This window comes from Cololabis saira, chromosome 9, assembly GCF_033807715.1.
Source record: "Cololabis saira isolate AMF1-May2022 chromosome 9, fColSai1.1, whole genome shotgun sequence".
NCBI classification, from domain to species: Eukaryota; Metazoa; Chordata; class Actinopteri; order Beloniformes; family Belonidae; genus Cololabis; species Cololabis saira.
The window spans coordinates 1,569,507-1,595,321 of record NC_084595.1 but is presented as its reverse complement, the minus strand read 5'-3'; the positions used below and the strand labels follow the sequence as shown (position 1 = coordinate 1,595,321).

General features: G+C 48.8%; 1 protein-coding gene across 3 annotated transcripts; it reads left to right on the top strand.

The window, feature by feature from the left end:
• The first annotated feature begins 249 nt into the window (after positions 1-249).
• On the top strand, positions 250-23,299 carry LOC133451352 (spindlin-1-like). 3 transcript variants are annotated; one of them, XM_061730327.1, is made up of 8 exons: positions 250-361; positions 5,142-5,385; positions 12,370-12,418; positions 13,703-13,797; positions 17,159-17,314; positions 17,588-17,821; positions 21,698-21,810; positions 21,931-23,299. In XM_061730327.1, exons 2-8 carry the CDS (start codon positions 5,334-5,336, stop codon positions 22,012-22,014), a joined length of 783 nt encoding a protein of 260 aa, XP_061586311.1. In that variant the 5' UTR covers positions 250-361; positions 5,142-5,333; the 3' UTR covers positions 22,015-23,299. The 3 variants fall into 3 exon arrangements, with proteins under 3 accessions (XP_061586311.1, XP_061586309.1, XP_061586308.1); XM_061730325.1 differs by having other exon boundaries at positions 21,653-21,810; positions 21,931-23,170; XM_061730324.1 differs by having other exon boundaries at positions 21,608-21,810; positions 21,931-23,170.
• Positions 23,300-25,815: the final 2,516 nt, after the last annotated feature.

The following is a 25,815-nucleotide window of genomic DNA, read 5'->3' as shown; positions in this document are numbered from 1 at the left end:
CCGGCTCTTATTGTGAAAGGACCGTGTTTCCTGTCCAGGCTCTTACTCTGAAAGGACCGGGTTTCCTGTCCAGACTCTTACTCTGAAAGGCCGGGTTTCCCGCCCTCCTCCATCTTGGCGCAGCAGCTTGACGCAGCGGAGCCAGAGCGGCAGCTCTTATTGTGAAAGGACCGTGTTTCCTGTCCAGACTCTTACTCTGAAAGGACCGTGTTTCCTGTCCAGACTCTTACTCTGAAAGGCCGGGTTTCCCGCCCTCCTCCATCTTGGCGCAGCAGCTTGACGCAGCGGAGCCAGAGCGGCGGATCGATTGTGGGTTTTCGGGGCTGATCGGGATTATGCGGCGCTGGTGTCCGCGGAGCGGGTGAGTAGCGGGTGCTGGGGGGGTACCGGCCCCCCAGGACCGAGCCCCGGGTCCGGGCTGGCTCTGCAGAGCCCCCCCCTCCAGGGACGCTCCTTTGTTCAGCTGCAGCTGCTGGAACAGACACAACATGGCGGCGCTGCGGAGGAGCGGGGAGTAAAGGGGGAGTAAAGGGGGAGCAGGGGGGATGGATGGGGGGGCAGGGGGAGGATATGGGGGTTTACCTGGGGGGGGGGGTACCTGGTTTACCTGGGGGGGTCTGGGGACGAGGGGGGGCGGGGGGGTTAGTGTTAGGGTCTGGCATCTTCATCATCATCATCCTCCAGAGGGGGGGAGGCTGGGGGGATGTGTGTCTGGGGGGGTTTCCTGGTTTACCTGGGGGGGGGGGGGGGTGGGGGGGGTAGGGTGACAGGGGGACTGTGGGGGCCCCAGGGGGGGGCGTGACCCGGGATCTTCATCATCATCATCTCCAGCATCATCATCTCCAGCATCATCTCCATCCTCCTGGGTCTGGATGCTGATGCCCTGCCCCCTTTACTGCCCCCCCAGCCTGTTGGGTTTTAGTAGGTTTTAGTTGGTTTTAGTTGGTTTTAGTAGGTTTTAGTAGGTTTGTGGTGGATGCTGATGTAACATTAAATTTAGTATGAGGTTGCTTTAATTATGTGGCAAATGATAATAAACACAAGAAAGATGGAACTAAAACCAAGGACAGGCACAGTGATCAGTCAGTATAGATATAAATCCATACATAAATAAACCTCTGTACATTATTTTTCATTTTTTAAGGACAGGCAATTGTGTGATATAAAAAATAAATTATAAAATGAAATAAAACCTGAGCTCAGTGCAGGAACTCCCAGGGTTGGTAGAGAGTGGCAATGCCCAGGACTGTCACTTAGGTAGGAGACCTGGGGGATAGGATGGGGAAGAATCGGGGATAAAAAATATATATAAAAAAAAATATATATATATAAATATAAAAAAAAATTTTGAATATCGATATTGAATCAGCTGGAAAATTACTGCGATATATTGCCCTATCGATATATATTAAAATCTCGATATATCGCATGTAACGGTATATGTATTGGTATTGAACCGTTCGGTATAGCGTGTTCGGTTCAGAACGGAGGCGTACCGAACGAGTTTCCACACGGACATATTAAGTAGAGGACGCACGTTGTGGAGCAGAGCGCTGCTGCTGCTGCACATGCAGTAGCGCTCACACCGATAAAGTATTAAGATTAAAGAAAAAAGCACTAACTAATGAAGAACTAAAGAGCTAAGCACATAATAGGGATGTTAATAATTAATCGATTTTCGATTAATTGCCGTTATGAAATTACCCGATTAAAATTAACGATTACAATTAATCTATTTATTTATTTTTTTCGTTTAATTTCACCAGCTGGTATTACGCCCGGACCACATTTAATGCGACACAACGCGGTGCGCCGCGCACATAAAGACGGCGGATATGTTTGGTTTTAGTAACATCTTGCTCAGGCAGTCTGCAATGGCCCAGACGGAGACACATGTAGCTCAGTGCTTAACTTTTATTTTTAATCCACTCTATATTCTTCTGGTTGTTCTCCGGTATGTTCCCCTAAAGCCTGAATTATGGTTCCGCCTTAAATCGACGCAGAGCCTACGCCGTAGCCTACGCCGTAGGCTCTGCGTTGTTGTAACGCCGAACCATAAATCATCTTCACCCGGTACATACATAGGTTTCTCTAAACATCTGTCCCCGCTACAGTTTTAACTTAAAGAAAATGAGCTCCAATACAGCAGGTCTCATCATTTTATTTTGAACACTGCAGAAACTCTAACTTAAAACGTAACTAGAACTTAAAATTTGCTTGACACAAATGACACTATTATGGCTGCTGCTACTACTAATAGAGTGCACTTTATATTATATTCCTTGTGGTACAAAAATGTCTTTTTGTTACTTTTGTATCAAATAAATATTTGAATAAGGAATACATTAAAATGTCCTTTGTATTTTATATAAGCAAAAAAAATTATGTTTGTATCTCAGATGGGGGAAAAACGCCGCTTATCAACTAATCGATGATCGATCGATAAGGTTATCAACTATCAATTAATGAAATAATTGATAATTTGCATCCCTAGCACATAATTGTGACAAGTCCAGTGTTTCCCCTACCATCGAGACCCCCTGCCAGGCCTAAAACAAAACAAACAATGATCATTTACGTTTATGAGCGCCTCTGCAGCGCTGTTCTACAACATGAGTCAACCTGCTTCGTTGCCTAGTCAAGCCTGAATTATGGTTCGGCGTTACATCGACGTAGAGCCTACGCCGTAGGCTACGCAGTGTCGTGCACCGTACGGCCGCTGGCCGCGTACCCTACGGCGTAGGATCTGCGTTGGTGTAACGCGGCACCATACATCAGCCTTAACGATGCGAGTACCGCTGCTGAGAGCGCGGGCATATTATTATACATTATGGGATGTATAGAGTTTGTAGCTAGCCAACTATGGCGCCGGCCAAAAAAGAGAAAAAATATTGCGGGCGACAGACAACATGATATAAAGCAGTGATTCTTAACCATAGGGCCGCCATCTAGTGGGCCGCAAAAAGAATTCAGTTTTGTACGTGTGGGCCGCGAGGGCCGCGGGACTGCATAGCAACTCCCGACCAAATGAGGAGAAGAAGACCCTCTCGCTAGCTGTACGTGTAAAAGTAAGAGAAATGGTGTGTATTTACAGAGAAAATCCTTCATTTTGCACAGAGTAGGTTTAGATCCGCCAGGATCAGGGATCGATTACTTGGGTCTGCGCTCAGAGCAAGCGAGCGCGGCGTGATCATTTATCCTGACGCGTCCCCGCGGCTGGGGAGGTCGGTGCCGCTCGGGCGGCGCCGGCGGGCTCCGTCGTTACTGCTGAAGGATTGTACATGTAGATCTAGGGCTGATGTGTCTGCTGGACTGGACTGTTCGGGCTCGCGAAAGCGTTTGGAAAGTGACTCTGCTGCAGCGGCCAGAGAGCTGCGGGTTCTGCCCGGCCGTCTCAGCTGATCAGGCTCGGATGAAATCCGACACGCGCAGTCCTGACAACTTATTAATGTGAATAACTTAAAGTAAAATCAAAATAAGTTTTGTTGTTGTTTTGTTTATTTTTAAATATCAAAACTGAGGGTGCGTCTTTCCACACAGCGCTGCATGATCGTCAAAATACAGTAATTTGCTTGACTCTTACAGAGATGAGAAGCCTAACAGATGGAAAGGGAAGTTCAACCCAGAATGGACAGATTCATCCTGTTCAGTCTTCCCACTGGGACAAAACCAGTGTCTCATACGTTCAGAGACCGTGGCGTTCAAAGTGCAAAAGTTTTTCATCAAACATATTCACTCAAGTCTGAACTGAAGTCACAGAAAATAAGCTGACCATCTTAAACATGTTTGGGTCCAGATACAGCTGTGAAGCAGCTTTCTCCACAATGAACATAATTAAAACTAAATATCATTCCAGGTTCATCAATGAGCACCTCCACATGCATATGAGAACCTGACACCATCCAGCCCAGATTTAAGTTCTGGCAGGACAAATTAGAGCTCAGTTCTCTCACTGAACGACAGAAAGTGGGGGCATAAGATGAAGAAGTTGAATATATATATATATATATATATATATATATATATATATATATATATGTGTATGTGTAATGATGTTCTGGACCTTCACTTGAGTTCATTTTCTCTAAATGGACCTCTTAAAGTTTTAGTTGAATACTCCTGCTATACAGTGTTTATATTTAACGGGCCCCGGGCCACTCTGTACTGAAAAAATTGGGCCCCAAGGTCAGAAAGGTTAAGAACCCCTGATATAAAGAAATGTTTCTGCAGGTACGTGTGTTTGTGTTTGTATGTGACGCTGCAGGGAATCATGAAGGAAAACACAGCCCGACCACACACCATGCGTCCGCGGGGTCCTAGTGCCGGCATACGTACAGCCAATGTTATTTTGTGTGTGTGTAATAAACAACTAGCACGTTTATATTTTGCATTTTGTTTTCTTACTGTACCGAAAATGAACCGAACCGTGACCTCCAAACCGAGGTACGTACCGAACCCAGATTTTTGTGTACCGTTACACCCCTAATATATATATATATATATATATATATACATATATATATATATATATATATTTTTTTTTTAATCAATATAAACGATATTGTCTCTTACCATATCGCGTTTGAAAATATATCGATATATATTAAAATCTTGATATATCGCCCAGCCCTACTCCCGCGTAGCTGCTACCCTACGGCGTAGGCTATGTAGCGTAGCCGCTACCCTACGGCGTAGGCTATGTAGCGTAGCCGCTACCCTACGGCGTAGGCTATGTAGCGTAGCCGCTACCCTACGGCGTAGGCTATGTAGCGTAGCCGCTACCCTACGGCGTAGGCTATGTAGCGTAGCCGCTACCCTACGGCGTAGGCTATGTAGCGTAGCCGCTACCCTACGGCGTAGGCTATGTAGCGTAGCCGCTACCCTACGGCGTAGGCTATGTAGCGTAGCCGCTACCCTACGGCGTAGGCTATGTAGCGTAGCCGCTACCCTACGGCGTAGGCTCTAGAACCATAATTCAGCCTTGAAAGTGTTGAAAAGCAGAATTAAAGACAGATTTAAGTTCAAACAATAAATCAAATGAGATAAAGAAGTAAAGCGGACGTTGTTGTTCCTGAAAGCGGTAAATGAAGCGGTTTTCAAGCCCAGAGCTGAAGCTAACGGCCCTCTCTGGTTTCTCCCAGAATCCCCGGTTCCTCCAGTCCAGCAGACTCCTCCTCCTCGTCCCTCCGGTCTCCTGGCCCCCCGATGTCCGGCCTGTAGAGTCCAGGTCCAGGTCCAGGTCCTGCTGCTGGTCCTGCTGGTCCTGCTGGTCCTGCTGGTCCTTCACCCCCAAACCCCCGGACTCGGACCCTCAACCTCCTACAGGTGGATGAATGAAGACCCCGTTCAAAAGCCCAGCGGCCCCTCGACCCCGAGCCGACGGGGGTAAGTAACGTCTCAGGGAGTTCCTCAGGGCTCAGACTGGGACCCCTGGAGTTCCTCAGGGCCCAGGCTGGGACCCCTGGAGTTCCTCAGGGCTCAGGCTGGGACCCCTGGTGTTTTTAGAGGTGTGGAGTTCCTCAGGGCTCAGGCTGGGACCCCTGGAGTTCCTCAGGGCTCAGGCTGGGACCCCTGGAGTTCCTCAGGGCTCAGGCTGGGACCCCTGGAGTTCCTCAGGGCTCAGGCTGGGACCCCTGGAGTTCCTCAGGGCTCAGACTGGGACCCCTGGAGTTTTTAGAGGTGTGGAGTTCCTCAGGGCTCAGACTGGGACCCCTGGAGTTCCTCAGGGCTCAGGCTGGGACCCCTGGTGTTTTTAGAGGTGTGGAGTTCCTCAGGGCTCAGGCTGGGACCCCTGGAGTTCCTCAGGGCTCAGGCTGGGACCCCTGGAGTTCCTCAGGGCTCAGGCTGGGACCCCTGGAGTTCCTCAGGGCTCAGGCTGGGACCCCTGGAGTTCCTCAGGGCTCAGGCTGGGACCCCTGGAGTTCCTCAGGGCTCAGACTGGGACCCCTGGAGTTTTTAGAGGTGTGGAGTTCCTCAGGGCTCAGACTGGGACCCCTGGTGTTTTTAGAGCTTTTTTTTTTTTTTTTTTTTTTTTTTCCGGCTCTCGGCGAAGGCGGATGCTTTTCTGCTCCTCTCCCTTATCTACAGCTGTATGAAAAAGTTTGGGCACCCCTGATCATTTTCCAGATTTTCCTTTATAAATCATTGGTTGTTCGGATCAGCAATTTCAGTTAAATATATGGCAGACAAACACAGTGCTATTTGAGAAGTGAAATGAAGTTTATAGGATTTACAGAAAGTGTGCAATAATTACTTAAACAAAAGTAGGCAGGTGCATACATTTGGGCACCCCAACAGAAAAATTACATCAATATTTAGTAGTGATGCACCGAAATGAAAATTTGTGGCTGAAAACCGAAACCGAAAATAATAATAAACACTTGGCCGAATACCGAACAATACCGAACATGGTTCTAAATTTGATTTAGGCATGCTTTTAAAAGAAAAAAATATTTTACAAAATTACAAGGTAGAAAACATTTGTTGAACATAAAAAACTGAACATTTTTTAATTTCCCAGCATTTCTTAAATATTCCAGCAGACATTATACCAGCAAAGAACAATAACTTAAAATAAATAAATTAGCAAAATACATTTTTTGGCCATCTTTGAGCTTACGTTAGGCTTAACTGACTGAACATTGTAACATAGGCCTTAAAACAATAAAAATGCATTAAAGCGCTCAGGGTTTTTTATCATTTCAAATGATAAATCAAACTTGTAGCTGAAAGACTTTGCAGATGTTTCCTCTAGATATTTGAGCAGAACATTCATGTCAAACAGCCATTCTTGTTTTATTCTAACACTCTAAAATACTTCCACACTGCTGACATGTTTGCACCACTTCACTCCACGCTCTAACGTTTGATTTCCTCATCTAAACCTGGAATAGATTGATTTATGTTGTTTTGGTTCCACCTGCTGGTGAATGTTGGTAAAATTCTTATGTGGTTACTTTTTTGGTTGGCCAACGATTTATGTGGTGCGCAGTTACGGAGCGGCCAGTCTATTTATATTACAACGCCGTTATTAATGCCGCGTTCCATTTACCTTGGAACTGGGAACTGGGAATGGCAGCCATCTTGGAATGGTAACTCGGGGGTGGTGAAGCTTCTCCCACTTTCCCAGTAGGAAATCCCACTTCGAGGGGCGTTCCAGTTGAAAATTCCGACTGGGAACTGGGAAATTCCGACTTCCGAGGACAAATGGAACGCGGCATAATTGTTCGGTTTTTTCCCCACTTATTCCAACGAACACGAAAGTGTTTTTTTGCCATTTTCGGCCGAACAATTTCAGTTGCCGAACAATCGGTGCATCACTAATATTTAGTAGATCCTCCTTTTGCAGAAATAATAGCCTCTAAACGCTTCCTATAGCTTCCAATGAGGGTCTGGATTCTGGTTGAAGGTAATTTTGACCATTCTTCTTTACAAAACATCTCCAGTTCAGTCAGGTTTGATGGTTTCCGAGCATGGACAGCCCGCTTTAAATCACACCACAGATTTTCAATAATATTCAGGTCTGGGGACTGAGATGGGCATTCCAGAACGTTGTACCTGTTCCTCTGCATGAATGCCTTAGTAGACTTTGAGCAGTGTTTAGGGTCGTTGTCTTGTTGAAGTATCCAGCCCCGGCGCAACTTCAACTTTGTCACAGATTCTTGAACATTGTTGGCAAGAATCTGCTGATACTGACTGGAATCCATGCGACCTTCAACTTTAACGATTGCCAGTACCTGCACTGGCCACACAGCCCCACAGCAGGATGGAACCACCACCACATTTGACTGTGGGTAGCAAGTGTTTGTCTTGGAATTCTGTGTTCTTCTTCCGCCATGCATACCGCCGCTTGTTATGTCCAAATAACTTAATTTTAGTTTCATCAGTCCACAGCACCTTATTCCAAAATGAAGCTGGCTTGTCAAGATGTGCTGTAGCATAATATAATAATAATAATAATAATAATAATAATAATAATAATATAATAATAATAATAATAATAATAATATTAATACCTCAAGCGACTCTGTTTGTGGCGTGTGCGCAGAAAAGGCTTCCGCCGTATTACTCTCCCATACAGCATTTCCTTGTGCAAAGTGCGCTGAATAGTTGAACGATGCACAGTGACACCGTCTGCAGCAAGATCATGTTGTAGGGCTTTGGAGCTGGTCTGTGGGTTGGTGTTTGGAGCTGGTCTGTGGGTTGGTGTTTGGAGCTGGTCTGTGGGTTGGTGTTTGGAGCTGGTCTGTGGGTTGGTGTTTGGAGCTGGTCTGTGGGTTGGTGTTTGGAGCTGGTCTGTGGGTTGGTGTTTGGAGCTGGTCTGTGGGTTGGTGTTTGGAGCTGGTGTTTGGAGCTGGTCTGTGGGTTGGTGTTTGGAGCTGGTCTGTGGGTTGGTGTTTGGAGCTGGTCTGTGGGTTGGTGTTTGGAGCTGGTCTGTGAGTTGGTGTTTGGAGCTGGTCTGTATGAGTTGGTGTTTGGAGCTGGTCTGTATGGGTTGGTGTTTGGAGCTGGTCTGTATGGGTTGGTGTTTGGAGCTGGTCTGTGGGTTGGTGTTTGGAGCTGGTCTGTGGGTTGGTGTTTGGAGCTGGTCTGTATGGGTTGGTGTTTGGAGCTGGTCTGTGGGTTGGTGTTTGGAGCTGGTCTGTATGGGTTGGTGTTTGGAGCTGGTCTGTGGGTTGGTCTGTGGGTTGGTGTTTGGAGCTGGTCTGTGGGTTGGTCTGTGGGTTGGTCTTTGGAGCTGGTCTGTGGGTTGGTCTGTGGGTTGGTCTTTGGAGCTGGTCTGTGGGTTGGTCTGTGGGTTGGTGTTTGGAGCTGGTCTGTATGGGTTGGTGTTTGGAGCTGGTCTGTGGGTTGGTGTTTGGAGCTGGTCTGTATGGGTTGGTGTTTGGAGCTGGTCTGTATGGGTTGGTGTTTGGAGCTGGTCTGTATGGGTTGGTGTGTGGAGCTGGTCTGTGGGTTGGTCTGTGGGTTGGTGTTTGGAGCTGGTCTGTGGGTTGGTCTGTGGGTTGGTCTGTGGGTTGGTCTTTGGAGCTGGTCTGTGGGTTGGTGTTTGGAGCTGGTCTGTATGGGTTGGTGTTTGGAGCTGGTCTGTATGGGTTGGTGTTTGGAGCTGGTCTGTGGGTTGGTGTTGGTGTTTGGAGCTGGTCTGTATGGGTTGGTGTTTGGAGCTGGTCTGTGGGTTGGTGTTGGTGTTTGGAGCTGGTCTGTATGGGTTGGTGTTTGGAGCTGGTCTGTATGGGTTGGTGTTTGGAGCTGGTCTGTGGGTTGGTGTTTGGAGCTGGTCTGTGGGTTGGTGTTTGGAGCTGGTCTGTGGGTTGGTGTTTGGAGCTGGTCTGTGGGTTGGTGTTTGGAGCTGGTCTGTGGGTTGGTGTTTGGAGCTGGTCTGTGGGTTGGTGTTTGGAGCTGGTCTGTATGGGTTGGTGTTTGGAGCTGGTCTGTATGGGTTGGTGTTTGGAGCTGGTCTGTGGGTTGGTGTTTGGAGCTGGTCTGTGGGTTGGTGTTTGGAGCTGGTCTGTGGGTTGGTGTTGGTGTTTGGAGCTGGTCTGTGGGTTGGTCTGTGGGTTGGTGTTGGTGTTTGGAGCTGGTCTGTATGGGTTGGTCTTTGGAGCTGGTCTGTGGGTTGGTGTTTGGAGCTGGTCTGTGGGTTGGTGTTTGGAGCTGGTCTGTATGGGTTGGTCTTTGGAGTTGGTCTGTGGGTTGGTGTTTGGAGCTGGTCTGTGGGTTGGTGTGTGGAGCTGGTCTGTGGGTTGGTGTTTGGAGCTGGTCTGTGGGTTGGTGTTTGGAGCTGGTCTGTGGGTTGGTGTTTGGAGCTGGTCTGTGGGTTGGTGTTTGGAGCTGGTCTGTGGGTTGGTGTTTGGAGCTGGTCTGTATGGGTTGGTGTTTGGAGCTGGTCTGTGGGTTGGTGTTTGGAGCTGGTCTGTATGGGTTGGTGTTTGGAGCTGGTCTGTGGGTTGGTGTTTGGAGCTGGTCTGTATGGGTTGGTGTTTGGAGCTGGTCTGTGGGTTGGTGTTTGGAGCTGGTCTGTGGGTTGGTGTTTGGAGCTGGTCTGTGGGTTGGTGTGTGGAGCTGGTCTGTGGGTTGGTGTGTGGAGCTGGTCTGTGGGTTGGTGTTTGGAGCTGGTCTGTGGGTTGGTGTTTGGAGTTGGTGTTTGGAGCTGGTCTGTGGGTTGGTGTTTGGAGTTGGTGTTTGGAGCTGGTCTGTATGGGTTGGTGTTTGGAGCTGGTCTGTGGGTTGGTGTGTGGAGCTGGTCTGTGGGTTGGTGTTTGGAGCTGGTCTGTGGGTTGGTGTTTGGAGCTGGTCTGTATGGGTTGGTGTTTGGAGCTGGTCTGTGGGTTGGTGTTTGGAGCTGGTCTGTGGGTTGGTGTTTGGAGCTGGTCTGTGGGTTGGTGTTTGGAGCTGGTCTGTGGGTTGGTGTGTGGAGCTGGTCTGTGGGTTGGTGTTTGGAGCTGGTCTGTATGGGTTGGTGTTTGGAGCTGGTCTGTATGGGTTGGTGTTTGGAGCTGGTCTGTATGGGTTGGTGTTTGGAGCTGGTCTGTGGGTTGGTGTTTGGAGCTGGTCTGTGGGTTGGTGTTTGGAGCTGGTCTGTGGGTTGGTGTGTGGAGCTGGTCTGTGGGTTGGTGTTTGGAGCTGGTCTGTATGGGTTGGTGTTTGGAGCTGGTCTGTGGAGCTGGTCTGTGGGTTGGTGTTTGGAGTTGGTGTTTGGAGCTGGTCTGTGGGTTGGTGTTTGGAGCTGGTCTGTGGGTTGACTTGGACTGTTCTCACCATCCTTCGCCTCTGCCTATCTGAGATTTTTCTTGGCCTGCCACTCCGGGCTTTAACTAGAACTGTGCCTGTGGTCTTCCATTTCCTCACTATGTTCCTTACAGCGGAAACTGACAGCTGAAATCTCTGAACTAGCTTTTTGTATCCTTCCCCTAAACCATGATGTTGAACGATCTTTGTTTTCAGGTCATTTGACAGTTGTTTTTGGGGCTCCCATGTTGCCACTCTTCAAAGAAGATGCAAAGAGGTGAACAACTTACAACAGGCCACCTTAAATACCCTTGGTCATGATTGTCTTCACCTGTGTATGTATGTGAAGGGTCAATGAACTGAACAAACAACTGTTGTGTTCCAATAATGAATGCTAAATGTATTCAAATCAATAAAACAACAAGGGTGCCCAAATTTATGCACCTGCCTACTTTTGTTTAAGTAATTATTGCACACTTTCTGTAAATCCTATAAACTTCATTTGTCTGCCATATGATATATTTAACTGAAATTGCTGATCCCAACAACCAATGATTTATAAAGGAAAATCTTGAAAATAATCAGGGGTGCCCAAACCTTTTCATACAACTGTATCTGCACTGCTACTGCTTGTTTGTCTCGTCTTCAGAGTCTCTTCTTTTCACTCCTCCAAAACTCTACAATCATGGAATTGATTAACTGGTCTCTCAGCACAACCAGAAGTCAGGGGGTAAGGGAGCCCTCCTGCCCCGATGGGATGTTTTTTGCTGGATACACAATGGATTCCTGGAAACATTGGAAACCGTTGTGTTTGGTGATTCTGTCTGTCGAGGACGTTGAAGATGCTTCATAATTGGATTTATGATAGCAGGATTTCTCCTAATAGGAGGAGGGGGATTCCTGGTCTACCGACAAACGCGTAAGTCGTTGACAGCTGTTCTGGCTCTTTCAGAGCTGCTGGACGTGGCTGAAGGAACAAGCAAGGTGATCAACACTCAGACTTTAACGCTGGGGGAGCAAAGCCGCAAGCTGGATGTGATTCTTGAACAGAATCGCAGGCTGGCGGCGTCTTTGAGCTCATTGGCAAGATGGAGAAGACCTTGGAGAAGTTGGAAGCTCGGCTTGGTGGGAATTGATCACAAATTAATCTGATTGGAGTCGCCATTGATGAACCAGAGACTGAAGGCAGACGGAAAATTACTGAGTCTGTTTTCAATATAATTGTTGATTCTATAATCTGGCCTTGACAAGGCGTTTTGGCCGATCGCTCTGGTCACAATCTCCCTGGTGGAATGTAAACAAGGTGACTCTGCCCCCACTAACCCTCCCCTCTCAGGAACATCTGTGGACCTGTTTCAGAACTGACCGAGCCGTCTGATAACATCAAGGACATTGGCTGAGAGCAGCTCTGAGCGAAGTTCACAGACTTACCGCTCACACACACTTACTGATAAACACCTCCCTCAACTCAACGCCTTCCTCGGCCCCCCCTCTTATCAGCCCCCCCCAACGCACTCTCCGAGTTTCGAGCGCCCTGAAGCCGCGGCGATGTGCTGTGCCGGCTGTTTTTACAGCTTTAGTTGTGGAGTTGTTTTGCTGGAAAAACTGGAAAATCTGACCGTAGTTTTTGTTTTTTAGGGAATTCCGGCGTCTCTGCAAACATGATGAAGAAGAAGAATCCCCACAAGTAAGTCCTGGCACCGACATCGGTTCAGACGCTGGTCTTCTCTACTGACACGTTTGGGACTGAATCGAATACTTCGATTAATTAATACTTCATTAGGTAGTTAATAAATAGTGCATGTAAAGGCAGATTAAACATGATTAACTGAAATACAATTTAAAAAATCAGATCCTAGGGCTTGGTCGTCTTGACGTCATCGCCTGGCGGAGCCGCCATGTTGGAAGCTACGGACATTAATGTTGGTTAACGGCAGTTGGTTAACAACATTAACCTTCACCCTTCACTAATGTGACTTATAAATTACATTTATGTATATAACAGTAAAGTATTACTTCTGAATATTAGTTTATATAGCTTAACTACACTTGTGTAACACCTAGTTAAAAACACGTGTGCATGCTGCTACAAACAAAGCGCTAACAGTTGCTAGAATGGAGCGCAGCTTAGCTTTGACCGGATAACCGTGTTCCCACCGTTTACCGGCTTTATGATCTGAAGCTCCTGCAGCCGTCCATCAATGAATGAATGAATAAAACTCCAACGACGTATAACTAACTAACCGCTAACGAGCTAGCCAAAGACGTGGGTTGTGCAGAACTGCAGCAGTAAATCCTCGTTGGAGCTCCACTCTTCATTAGGGATTTCATATGGATCCAAACCGTTAATAATCATTATTTTCTCCATATTCCGGTCCCTGGCTTCCTTGTTTAAGGTTCCTGGTAAATTCCACTTCCTTTCCGGCATTTTAACATCTTTTTTTTTTTTTGCGTTCCGTCTGTTCACTTGGTGCTACTGCACTGCTGTTTGTTTACACTCACGAGGCTGCCAACATGGCCGCCGCGTCCCAGAATGCACCTTGGTGAACAAGCCCTATTTCCTCCCGATCAACAACCTTAAATACAACCAGTACAGCCCCAAACCAAAGCAGCAAGAGGGAGGAATGGGCAGTAGGGCATGCCCATTTCAAAATGTACTGACATTTTCTAGTTATTACTATTATTTTATTGATGTATTTATTTTATCTTTATTTCCCTGTTTATATATTCTGTTTTATTGCTATTATCTTCTTTGTATGTGGGAACTGGGGAGGGGGGGTATACGTGGGCTTGTTTGTCTTAACAACTATTGAAAAATCTTAGAAATGAAGTTATAAAAAGAATTTCAACAAAAAAAAATTTTAACAAAAAAATAAATCAAAAATTAAAAAAAAAAAAAAACTGGTACCGGTCCGGCTGCGGCACCAGACCCTGACAGGACCTGACCGTGTCCCCCCCCCCTCCCCCCCAGGAAGCAGAGGACCAGCGTGGGCCCCAGCAAGACCCTGGTCCCCCCCCGGAGGAACATCGTGGGCTGCAGGATCCAGCACATCTGGAAGGAGGGCAGTAAGTTTCACACATCTGGAAGGAGGGCAGTAAGTTTCACACATCTGGAAGGAGGGCAGTAAGTTTCACACATCTGGAAGGAGGGCAGTAAGTTTCACACATCTGGAAGGAGGGCAGTAAGTTCCACACATCTGGAAGGAGGGCAGTACGTTTCACACATCTGGAAGGAGGGCAGTAAGTTTCTGGAAGGAGGGCAGTAAGTTTCACACATCTGGAAGGAGGGCAGTAAGTTCCAGCACATCTGGAAGGAGGGCAGTAAGTTTCAGGAAGGAGGGCAGTAAGTTTCACACATCTGGAAGGAGGGCAGTAAGTTCCACACATCTGGAAGGAGGGCAGTAAGTTTCACACATCTGGAAGGAGGGCAGTAAGTTTCTGGAAGGAGGGCAGTAAGTTCCACACATCTGGAAGGAGGGGCAGTAAGTTTCAGGAAGGAGGGCAGTAAGTTTCTGGAAGGAGGGCAGTAAGTTTCACACATCTGGAAGGAGGGCAGTAAGTTTCAGCACATCTGGAAGGAGGGCAGTATGTTTCACACATCTGGAAGGAGGGCAGTAAGTTCCAGCACATCTGGAAGGAGGGCAGTAAGTTCCAGCACATCTGGAAGGAGGGCAGTAAGTTCCACACATCTGGAAGGAGGGCAGTAAGTTCCACACATCTGGAAGGAGGGCAGTAAGTTCCACACATCTGGAAGGAGGGCAGTAAGTTTCAAACATCTGGAAGGAGGGCAGTAAGTTTCAAACATCTGGAAGGAGGGCAGTAAGTTTCAGCACATGTGGAAGGAGGGCAGTAAGTTTCACACATCTGGAAGGAGGGCAGTAAGTTTCACACATCTGGAAGGAGGGCAGTAAGTTTCTGGAAGGAGGGCAGTAAGTTTCACACATCTGGAAGGAGGGCAGTAAGTTCCACACATCTGGAAGGAGGGCAGTAAGTTTCACACATCTGGAAGGAGGGCAGTAAGTTCCACACATCTGGAAGGAGGGCAGTAAGTTTCACACATCTGGAAGGAGGGCAGTAAGTTTCTGGAAGGAGGGCAGTAAGTTTCACACATCTGGAAGGAGGGCAGTAAGTTCCACACATCTGGAAGGAGGGCAGTAAGTTTCACACATCTGGAAGGAGGGCAGTAAGTTCCACACATCTGGAAGGAGGGCAGTAAGTTTCTGGAAGGAGGGCAGTAAGTTTCACACATCTGGAAGGAGGGCAGTAAGTTTCAGCACATGTGGAAGGAGGGCAGTAAGTTTCACACATCTGGAAAGAGGGCAGTAAGTTTCACACATCTGGAAGGAGGGCAGTAAGTTTCACACATCTGGAAGGAGGGCAGTAAGTTTCACACATCTGGAAGGAGGGCAGTAAGTTTCACACATCTGGAAGGAGGGCAGTAAGTTTCACACATCCGGAAGGAGGGCAGTAAGTTCCACACATCTGGAAGGAGGGCAGTAAGTTTCAGCACATCTGGAAGGAGGGCAGTAAGTTTCACACATCTGGAAGGAGGGCAGTAAGTTTCACACATCCGGAAGGAGGGCAATAAGTTTCAGCACATCTGGAAGGAGGGCAGTAAGTTTCACACATCTGGAAGGAGGGCAGTAAGTTTCAGCACATCTGGAAGGAGGGCAGTAAGTTTCACACATCTGGAAGGAGGGCAGTAAGTTTCACACATCTGGAATGAGGGCAGTAAGTTTCACACATCTGGAAGGAGGGCAGTAATTTTCACACATCCGGAAGGAGGGCAGTAAGTTCCACACATCTGGAAGGAGGGCAGTAAGTTTCTGGAAGGAGGGCAGTAAGTTTCACACATCTGGAAGGAGGGCAGTAAGTTTCACACATCTGGAAGGAGGGCAGTAAGTTTCAGCACATCTGGAAGGAGGGCAGTAAGTTTCACACATCAGGAAGGAGGGCAGTAAGTTTCTGGAAGGAGGGCAGTAAGTTTCTGGAAGGAGGGCAGTAAGTTTCACACATCTGGAAGGAGGGCAGTAAGTTTCAGCACATCTGGAAGGAGGGCAGTAAGTTTCAGCACATCTGGAAGGAGGGCAGTAAGTTTCACACATCTGGAAGGAGGGCAGTAAGTTTCAGCACATCTGGAAGGAGGGCAATAAGTTTCACACATCTGGAAGGAGGGCAGTAAGTTTCACACATTTGGAAGGAGGGCAGTAAGTTTCACACATCTCGAAGGAGGGCAGTAAGTTTCACACATCTGGAAGGAGGGCAGTAAGTTTCAGCACATCTCGAAGGAGGGCAATAAGTTCCACACATCTGGAAGGAGGGCAGTAAGTTTCACACATCTGGAAGGAGGGCAGTATGTTTCTGGAAGGAGGGCAGTAAGTTTCACACATCTGGAAGGAGGGCAGTAAGTTCCACACATCTGGAAGGAGGGCAGTAAGTTCCACACATCTGGAAGGAGGGCAGTAAGTTTCACACATCTGGAAGGAGGGCAGTAAGTTTCAGCACATCTGGAAGGAGGGCAGTAAGTTCCACCACATCTGGAAGGAGGGCAGTAAGTTCCACACATCTGGAAGGAGGGCAGTAAGTTCCACACATCTGGAAGGAGGGCAATAAGTTTCACATCTGGAAGGAGGGCAATAAGTTTCACACATCTGGAAGGAGGGCAGTAAGTTTCACACATCTGGAAGGAGGGCAGTAAGTTCCACACATCTGGAAGGAGGGCAATAAGTTTCACATCTGGAAGGAGGGCAGTAAGTTTCACACATCTGGAAGGAGGGCAGTAAGTTTCACACATCTGGAAGGAGGGCAGTAAGTTCCACACATCTGGAAGGAGGGCAATAAGTTTCACACATCTGGAAGGAGGGCAGTAAGTTTCACACATCTGGAAGGAGGGCAGTAAGTTCCACACATCTGGAAGGAGGGCAATAAGTTTCACATCTGGAAGGAGGGCAGTAAGTTTCACACATCTGGAAGGAGGGCAATAAGTTTCACACATCTGGAAGGAGGGCAGTAAGTTTCACACATCTGGAAGGAGGGCAGTAAGTTTCACACATCTGGAAGGAGGGCAGTAAGTTCCACACATCTGGAAGGAGGGCAATAAGTTTCACATCTGGAAGGAGGGCAATAAGTTTCACACATCTGGAAGGAGGGCAATAAGTTTCACACATCTGGAAGGAGGGCAGTAAGTTTCACACATCTGGAAGGAGGGCAGTAAGTTCCACACATCTGGAAGGAGGGCAATAAGTTTCACATCTGGAAGGAGGGCAGTAAGTTTCACACATCTGGAAGGAGGGCAATAAGTTTCACACATCTGGAAGGAGGGCAGTAAGTTCCACACATCTGGAAGGAGGGCAGTAAGTCTCCCCCCCCCCCCAGGTCTAACCCGGGTCCCCCCCCAGGTCTAACCCCCCGTTCTCTCCCCCCCCAGGTAAGAACTCCCAGTGGAAGGGGACGGTCCTGGACCAGGTCCCGGTAAACCCGTCTCTCTACCTGATCAAGTACGACGGCTTCGACTGCATCTACGGCCTGGAGCTGTACGGAGACGAGAGGGTGGTGGGCCTGGAGGTGCTGCCGGACCGGGTCGGTGAGTTACCATGGTAACCGGGGGGGGGGGGTCAGTCCTGGGGGGGTCCAGGTCTCCCTACAGGTCCTGGAGCTGTACGGAGACGAGCGACACCATGCTGGTGGAGACGACGATCTAAACCACCTTTCCTTGTCTCTGATTGGTCCTCTCTCCTCTCCTCCTATTGGTCCCCTCTTCTTCTCCTCTGATTGGTTCTCTCTCCTCCTCTCCTCTGATTGGTCCTTGTCTCTGATTGGTCCTCTCTCCTCCTCTCCTCCTCTCTGATTGGTCCAGCCCCGGCCCGCGTCAGCGACTCCATGCTAGCAGAGACGATGATCGGGAAGGCGGTGGAGCACATGTTTGAGACGGAGGACGGACCCAAGGAGGAGTGGAGGGGGATGGTGCTGGCCCGGGCCCCCATCATGACGTCCTGGTTCTACATCACCTACGAGAAGGACCCGGTCCTGTACATGTACCAGCTGCTGGACGACTACAAGGAGGGGGACCTGAGGATCATGCCCGACTCCAGTAAGTCCTGGGGGGTCAGGGGGGTCCTGGGGGGTCCTGGTCCCTGTAGGGGGGTCCTGGTTCCTGTAGGGGGTCCTAGAGACCTCCTACAGGGACCCGGTCCTGTACATGTACCAGCTGCTGGACGACTTCAAGGAGGGGGACCTGAGGATCATGCCTGGCTCCAGTAAGTCCTGGGGGCAGGTGAGTTCTTCAGCGGACAAGGGTTTTGATACCGTCCGACTTCCGGCCTACTCAGGGTCTGGAAAGTTTTCTACTAGCTTTCACTGCGACTGGTGAACCCACGTAGATCGTTCAGCAGCCTTTACTGCTGTCGGTGTCCTGATCTGGACAACAAAAGGGCCGTCCCAACGGGGTGATGACCTTTCACCACTCGAATCAGGATCTGGTCACCCAGTTTCAGCAGTTCCTGCTTAGGAGAGAGAGAGGAAAAAGCAGCAGCTCACAAGAACTTTGAACATTTTTCCAGCAAACAATTTACTCATCCACATTGAGCGTGGATTTGCCTCTTCGGTTTTCTCTTGCCATGGTTATCCGTCCCATAGAGGGGAGTTGGAACGGGCGACCATGCACCACCCAGAGGGTTTGACGATTCTCATGTACATTTCGACTAATGGCCGGCATTCAGGTCATGGTTTTCCATTTTCTTCCATGGTTTTCCTGAGCCTTAGCTTAACAGTGCCATTAGTTCATTCCAAGTATTGCTCATTTCTGGACAGCTCAATGAAATCCAAAGGGATAACTTCAAATGGATAGGTCCCTTGGGGACACTGACCTCTTTTAGGTCTCATATTTCTTTGCATGTTGTATCTGCAACATGCTAGACAGCTCCTACATTTTTTTTAAGTAGGTATTTAGTTGAGTCCTGGTGATGTACCATACCCTGCCTCCCTCCTGTTGAGACATGGAACTCCCATGGCTCAACTTAGCCACCAGGGGGAACAAATCCCTTGAGAGCACTGTTTGCTTCGCACCACACAGACGCCTTCTGAAGTTACAGTAGCACATTCATTTAGCCAAATGTCTTTCTCTCTTTGCGGAGCATTGTTTTGCACGTCAATTCAAATTTGAGTTGGATGTCAACAGGGGTAGGGATCTCGTTGTCATCATCCTCTTCTTCTTGTTTCTCGCCAGCGTCCTGACTTCTCCTCAGATGGGGAACTAAGTGGTTCTCCCATTTCTGAGAATTGCATCCTGGCAGGTCGGAGGTTTGACTTAATGATTCTCTAGGGTCGGTTATCTCTATGTCCCTCAGATCCCCCCGCCGTCACCTTAGATTACTTGGTGTGGCAAAACCTCTTAAATTCTGTCTCCTACCTAATTTTCTTATTTCAACCCAAGTGGGTTATGGTTTTATTAAAGTAACAACACACGAGTTAATAACATAACGGTCCAGTGACAAAACGGTTAATCACATAACGGTCCTGGCCGTTCATGCTCGGTTGTCTCACACACAAAACTGTCCGTGCAGCAACTCTCCTGCAATGTAAAACAATAGTTCCTAGTGAACCTATATATCTAAACAATAATTTATTGTTACAAACCGTCGGACTGAAGGGAGCATTCCATCAAATAATGCCTTATCAACTGCTGTTAAGCTCTATTGTCCGCAAGTTCAAAAGGAATGCCAGAATGATGCCGGAAAACTGTCTCCAGATGAATCGTGTAGTCTTCAGGAGATTCTGAATCTTCTGTTTGGATGCTGCAATGCAAGTGCATGCTCCTCTACAGAGACAAAATAATGTGATTATTTAATTTTAACTCCAAATCTACCAAGCCAATTGCGAACTGGTCGGTATCCCGAAGTGGATCTGCAAGACCATCAGCAGCTTTTACCATTTCATCTATTTATTTATTTTTTTAGCCTTCTTTTTCCTCTTCCTGTTTACTCCTCTTTCTCATTCCAATTAATCGGAATGTATTTACAAAAGTCTTAAAACAATTGAAATGTTGCTTCACAATTTTGGAAACCTTAACATTGAACATAGACACTTCCCGTCATAAACATTAGACAAGAACCATTAAAAAACATTCCAATAGAAACCTCCCCTCGTTATTCTGTACTTTAAAGTCCCCGACCTTAAAGCCGGTCCCAGACCCAGTGGGTGTTGGCCTTACGCACTAACCCCAGGCTAGTATTTTTAAAAGTCCCTGACTTCAAAAAGTGCGTCCCAGACCCGCCGCCAACACCTGTTTCGCTAACCCCAGGTTAGTATACACAGAATTTAACTCGTATTTTACACAAAAATACTTCAATACCCCAGGTATTTAAGAGGAGGTCTCTTACCAGTCTCTCAGTGCCTTTCCTGGCTCGGGGACCCGTCACTGGACTCCGGACCAGCGCAGGATCAATCTCCTATTGGCCCCGTCCCTAAAATCGGAACGGCTGTCGACAGTTTTAGGTGGCCTGTTGATCCTACGCCGTTCCAACGTCACAGATCTTGAGGTCCCGGGTTTCGGCACCAAAATGTTGGGTCCCAAATCAACATTTACATAAATTCATAACGAGGAAAGACACAGACTGTTGGAAATTACTTTTAAATGCGCTCCTGCAGGAGGGGAAGCAAAGTCAGAGCTTCAGAGCAACGGGGGCTCTTGTGAATGCTGCTGATCAGTGCTTCAGTGGTTCCTCTTTGCATCGGCTTTTTATTGAGAATTTTGACAGGAAATGACCATTTAAAGACAGTCAACAGTGAATAGACAGACAATGGACAATTGGAAGAAAACAGGAACGGACGAGGAAACAGACATGTCTTTAGTTAAAGAGGAACTAATCTGGTATGCAGAAGCCTAGTTTTAAAAGGTTAATGGGTTAATGGGGCCCCTTCCGGACAAACCGGGAAGTCTTTAACAGATGTGTCCAGCTAACCTTTAGTTAACCTTACAATTCCCTCCTGTTGTTCTTTTGAAACTTCAACTAATATCCGTTAGGCCTAAGATATGAGCATAAACAAAATGAAACAGTTTACATTCCAGTGTCATCATAAACATCCTTGTCATCAGTTAGAGTTCGTAGGAGTTGTTGGTAAATAGACCTCAGAATACTGGACTAGGGAAGTCTGCAATGGACCTTTGGACCATTGCACGTAGACAGTAATAATCGGAATCATAATTTGAGTCATTATGTCAGTCCAGGGGTTGGAACACGACTTTGGCCAACTGACGTAATTCCGCTATAGCTTTGGTAACATTGCTTTCAGCACCGGTTTCATCAGGGATGAACGTACAGCAGTGTTCATAAATTACAACAGCAATGTAAGTAATGAGGAAATTGAGGAACAATCTCTCTGACTCCTCCCCAGCTCGTTGTAGCCAGTCAGTTTGGGCTAGTCATCTTCTTCAGGCCCGTGGCTGGTGAGTAGGCGTCAGGTGAGTTCTTCAGCGGACAAGGGTTTTGATACCGTCCGACTTCCGGCCTACTCAGGGTCTGGAAAGTTTCCTACTAGCTTTCACTGCAACTGGTGAACGCAGTAGATGGTTCAGCAGCCTTTACTGCTGCCGGTGTCCTGATTTGGACAACAAAAGGGCCGTCCTAACGGGGTGATGACCTTTCACCACTCGAATCAGGATCTGGTCCCCCAGTTTCAGCAGTTCCTGCGTAGGAGAGAGAGAGAAGAAACCAGCAGCTCACAAAAGGTTAATGGGTTAATGGGGCCCCTTCCGGACAAACCGGGAAGTCTTTAACAGATGTGTCCAGCTAACCTTTAGGTAACCTTACAGGACCGTCGTGGTGAAGGGGGAATTAGTTCCTAGTCTAGCGGGAATCTAACCCCCGGTGTGTTTCAGACGACAGCATGGCGGAGCGGGAATCTAACCACCGGTGTGTTTCAGACGACAGCATGGCGGAGCGGGAATCTAACCACCGGTGTGTTTCAGACGACAGCATGGCGGAGCGGGAGCCCGGCGAGGTGGTGGACAGTCTGGTGGGGAAGCAGGTGGAATACGCCAAGGAGGACGGAGGGAAACGCTCGGGGATGGTGATCCACCAGGTCAGTTCAATTCAATTCTATTTATTTATTCATTTTATGAACATGTACAGTTCCTGTAATAATATTAATAAACACATGTAATAATATTAATAAAGTGTAAATAACTGATGTCTCCACCAGGTGGAAGCCAAGCCCTCCGTCTACTTCATCAAGTTCGACGACGACTTCCACATCTACGTCTACGACCTGGTCAAGACCTCCTAGACCGGGACCAGAACCAGAACCACAGAGACTCTAGACCCGGAACCAGAACCACAGAGACTAGACCGGGAACCAGAACCACAGAGACTCTAGACCCGGAACCAGAACCACAGAGACTCTACACCTGGTCAAGACCTCCTGGACCGGGACCAGAACCACAGAGACTCTACACCTGGTCAAGACCTCCTGGACCAGGACCAGAACCACAGAGACTTAGCGAGACCCGCGGACCCCCAACTGAACCCCAAACCGCCAACCGGGTCGAAGAAAAGTGAGACGGGAGACTTTGTTTTTGTTTCAAGAGGCGCCTTAAAGCCAGAAAAGATCCAGAACCAGGATTTACTTCACTCTGCCAGACCCCCAAGCCCAGGTCCAGACCGGGTCCAGACCGGGTCCAGACCGGGTCCAGACCAGGTCCAGACCAGGAACTGTTTTAAGAACGCTTCAGACCAGAGTTCTTTAAAGAAGTCCTGCACCTGGAACTGCACCTACAGGTGCGACTGAGGGTCCAGGTGCAGGGGGGGGGGTGTCCGTTGTGGTCTCTCTGCAAAGACTCGGACCTGAGACCCCTGCAGACCGGCTAGGACCCCCCCAGGGTCGGTGATGGCGGCCGGACCGGACCCTGAGACCTCCGTCTCCCTGGTTACGGTCCACATGTGGGTCTCCCTGGATCCCAACAGGGTTCTGGTCGGGACTCTGGTCCGGACCCCTGGTCCTGGTTCTGGTCCAGACCTGGTCCGGACCTGGTCCTGGTTCTGGTCCAGACCTGGTCCGGGCCCCTGGTCCTGGTTCTGGTCCAGACCTGGTCCGGGCCCCTGGTCCTGGTTCTGGTCCAGACCTGGTCCGGGCCCCTGGTTCCCTAAAGCCGTCGTCTTTAACATGTTTATATTTGTGCCAAACAAACGGTTGACTTTGTTCCTGAACGTCTTCGTGTTTCGTTACGTTACGCCGGAGGAACCTGCTGCTTCAGCGTCACGTTACGCCGGAGGAACCTGCTGCTTCAGCGTCACGTTACGCCGGAGGAACCTGCTGCTTCAGCGTCACGTTACGCCGGAGGAACCTGCTGCTTCAGCGTCGTGCACCGGGTCCTCCGGTCGGACCTGCAGGTCCGGGGGGGTTGTGGACTCTGGTACTGTTGGACCCCCCAGGTGATTCCTGGAGTATTTCTGTCCTGAAGTTTGTCCATGTTGGTTTTCTATGACCTGCGACCCTACGACCCCTGACCCTAATGACCCCCCCACCAGAACCGCCCCCCCCCGACCCTAACGACCCCCCCAGACCCCGACCCGCCCTGCCCCCCCACCGGTGTCGTAGTTTAGTCCGTTTCCGTCTGAATGTCCAGCTGGTACCAACCCCCCCCCCGTTCTCCTGTGGTACCGGTTCTGGTCCACTTGGATCTTAGCTGAGCTGGTTCCGGTAACCCCCCCCCCCCCCAACAGAACCCCCCAATCTGGTTTTCTGGTCCTGAATTTCATCTTAGAGCCGACAATCTTTCATCTGTTGCTCCTGTAGCCGTTTCTACTAAAGTGTTAGCGCTGACGCCGCGCCGCCACTATAGCGCCGCCTCGTTAGCCGCCGCCGCTATAGCGCCGCCTTGTTAGCCGCCGCTATAGCGCCGTCTTGTTAGCCGCCGCTATAGCGTCGCCTTGTTAGCCGTGCGCTATAGCGCTGCCTCGTTAGCCGCCGCTATAGCACCGCCTTGTTAGCCGCCGCCGCTATAGCGCGTCATTTGCCGCCGCCACTATAGCGCCGCCTCATTAGCCGCCGCTATAGTGCGTCATTAGCCGCCGCCGCTATAGCGTCGCCTCATTAGCCGCCGCTATAGCGCGTCATTAGCCGCCGCCGCTATAGCGCCGCCTCGTTAGCCGCCGCTGCTATAGCGCGTCATTAACCGCCGCCTCGTTAGCCGCCGCCGCTATAGCGCCTCGTTAGCCGCCGCCTCGTTAGCCGCTGCGCCGCTCCACATCTCAGTGCCTGAAGGGACTCAACAACAACAACAATAACAAACAAAGGAAGATGAAAACGCTAAACTTTGATTTTGGACCCAAAGAGTTTTTAAAACCCAGAAGGTTCTGGTTCAATTCTGTCAGAACCAGAGGTTCCAGCACCCACCGGGTCGGGTGACATCATCACCCACCGTCTAGATTTTAGCAGGATCCCCCCGGCCAATCACAGGCCGGGGGGGATCCTGCTCTCTGATTGGCCGGGGCGGCGTGGCCTGCTCTCCTGCTCTCCTCTGATTGGCCGGGGGCGTGGCCTGTGATTGGCCGGGGCCTCCTCTCCTCTGATTGGCCGGGGGCGTGGCCTGTGATTGGCCGGGGCCTCCTCTCCTCTGATTGGCCGGGGGCGTGGCCTGTGATTGGCCGGGGCCTCCTCTCCTCTGATTCCCCGGGGGCGGGGCCTGATTCCCCGGGGGCGTGGCCTGCTCCTGCTCTCTGATTGGCCTCTGCATGCCTGTACAGTACGGTGTTGCATGTTTGTGACGTTAGTTTGCTGTTTCTGTCCGTCGTGGCTTCAGATCTTCAGTTTTTGGTCAGTTTTTGGTCCCAGGCCGGAGTTTTCACCCCGTTAGCCGCTAACCGTGGGGGGGTTTGTTCGTTTGTGCTGCAGATGTTGTACAGCTGTGAAAAACTCACTATTTACTAAAATAAATCATCTCTTTTTCACCCCAGTCTCTTGGTTTTTTATTCTGACTTCAGAAACTGTCGTGATCGAATTGATCACCCCGGGTTTTTTGATTGAGCTGGAAAAGGTAAATAAAGACACAAAACTGGAATACAATTAAAAATATTACCTTTGCAAAGGGAGATCAGCAGAGCAGGCTCTGCTGCTTCTTCTCAATCGTCCTGCTCAGATCTGTGTGATTAGTTCAGAAAAAGGGGAGGGGGATAGCCCAACTTTATGTCTGGGGGCCCTCCTTATCTGTGTCTGGTACGGGATGGTACTCTCAGTGAAAGAGTCAGAGGAATGCACATTATTTTTACATACAGAAAGATTTAGTTAACAGCACATGGAGTTTACATATTCAGTTTGATTTTAAATTATTCTTTATCTAACAAAACCCGTGATGAACATCTAAACTATCTAAATATAAAGGTTTTGAAGTGTCAAAGTCTGGACCTGAATCTGAGAAGCTGAAAAATCTACTTGTTTTACTCTCAGATTTTAACTTTACTCTTCTGATTCAACTGTTTTCATTCATTTAAAATCATTTCCATCTTTTAACTTTGTCACGTAAAAGTCAGCCAGTGCTTTATTTTGAAGGGTTCCGGCAGGAAGGGTGGTGACGTCAGCTGCCTTCACTTTTTCATGTGTTCATTTCAAATCCGCCGGCCCGAAGCCCCGCCCCCTCAGTCCAGAAGCCCCGCCCCCTCGGCCTGCTGCCAAATAGTGCTCCGAGGAAAGTGAACGGCGCGTCTTCCTGCCAAATAGTGCTCCCAGGAAAGTGAGCGGCGCGTCTTCCTGCCAAATAATGACCCGGATCAGCTAGTGACGTCAGAGCCGAGATGTTTCATTAAATTACCTTTTATTAAAATTGAGGCTGCGCAAGATGGCGGCCCGTACAGACGTGAAGGTACGTGGCTGAGTCGAGTTTTCAGTTTTCACCCCTTTTTATCTTATTTTTGAACAACTTTCAAGTCATGACTTTTTTGTAAGACCTTTTTATATCTCCCTGCTCCATTTGACTGAGGAAGTGCTTCACCAACGCTGCTTTTACACCGAAGTCCGTCGAGTTCATCAAAAAGCTAACGGCGGCGGCTAACATCAAATAAGCCGACGGACTAGACCGACGTCCTTCAATTC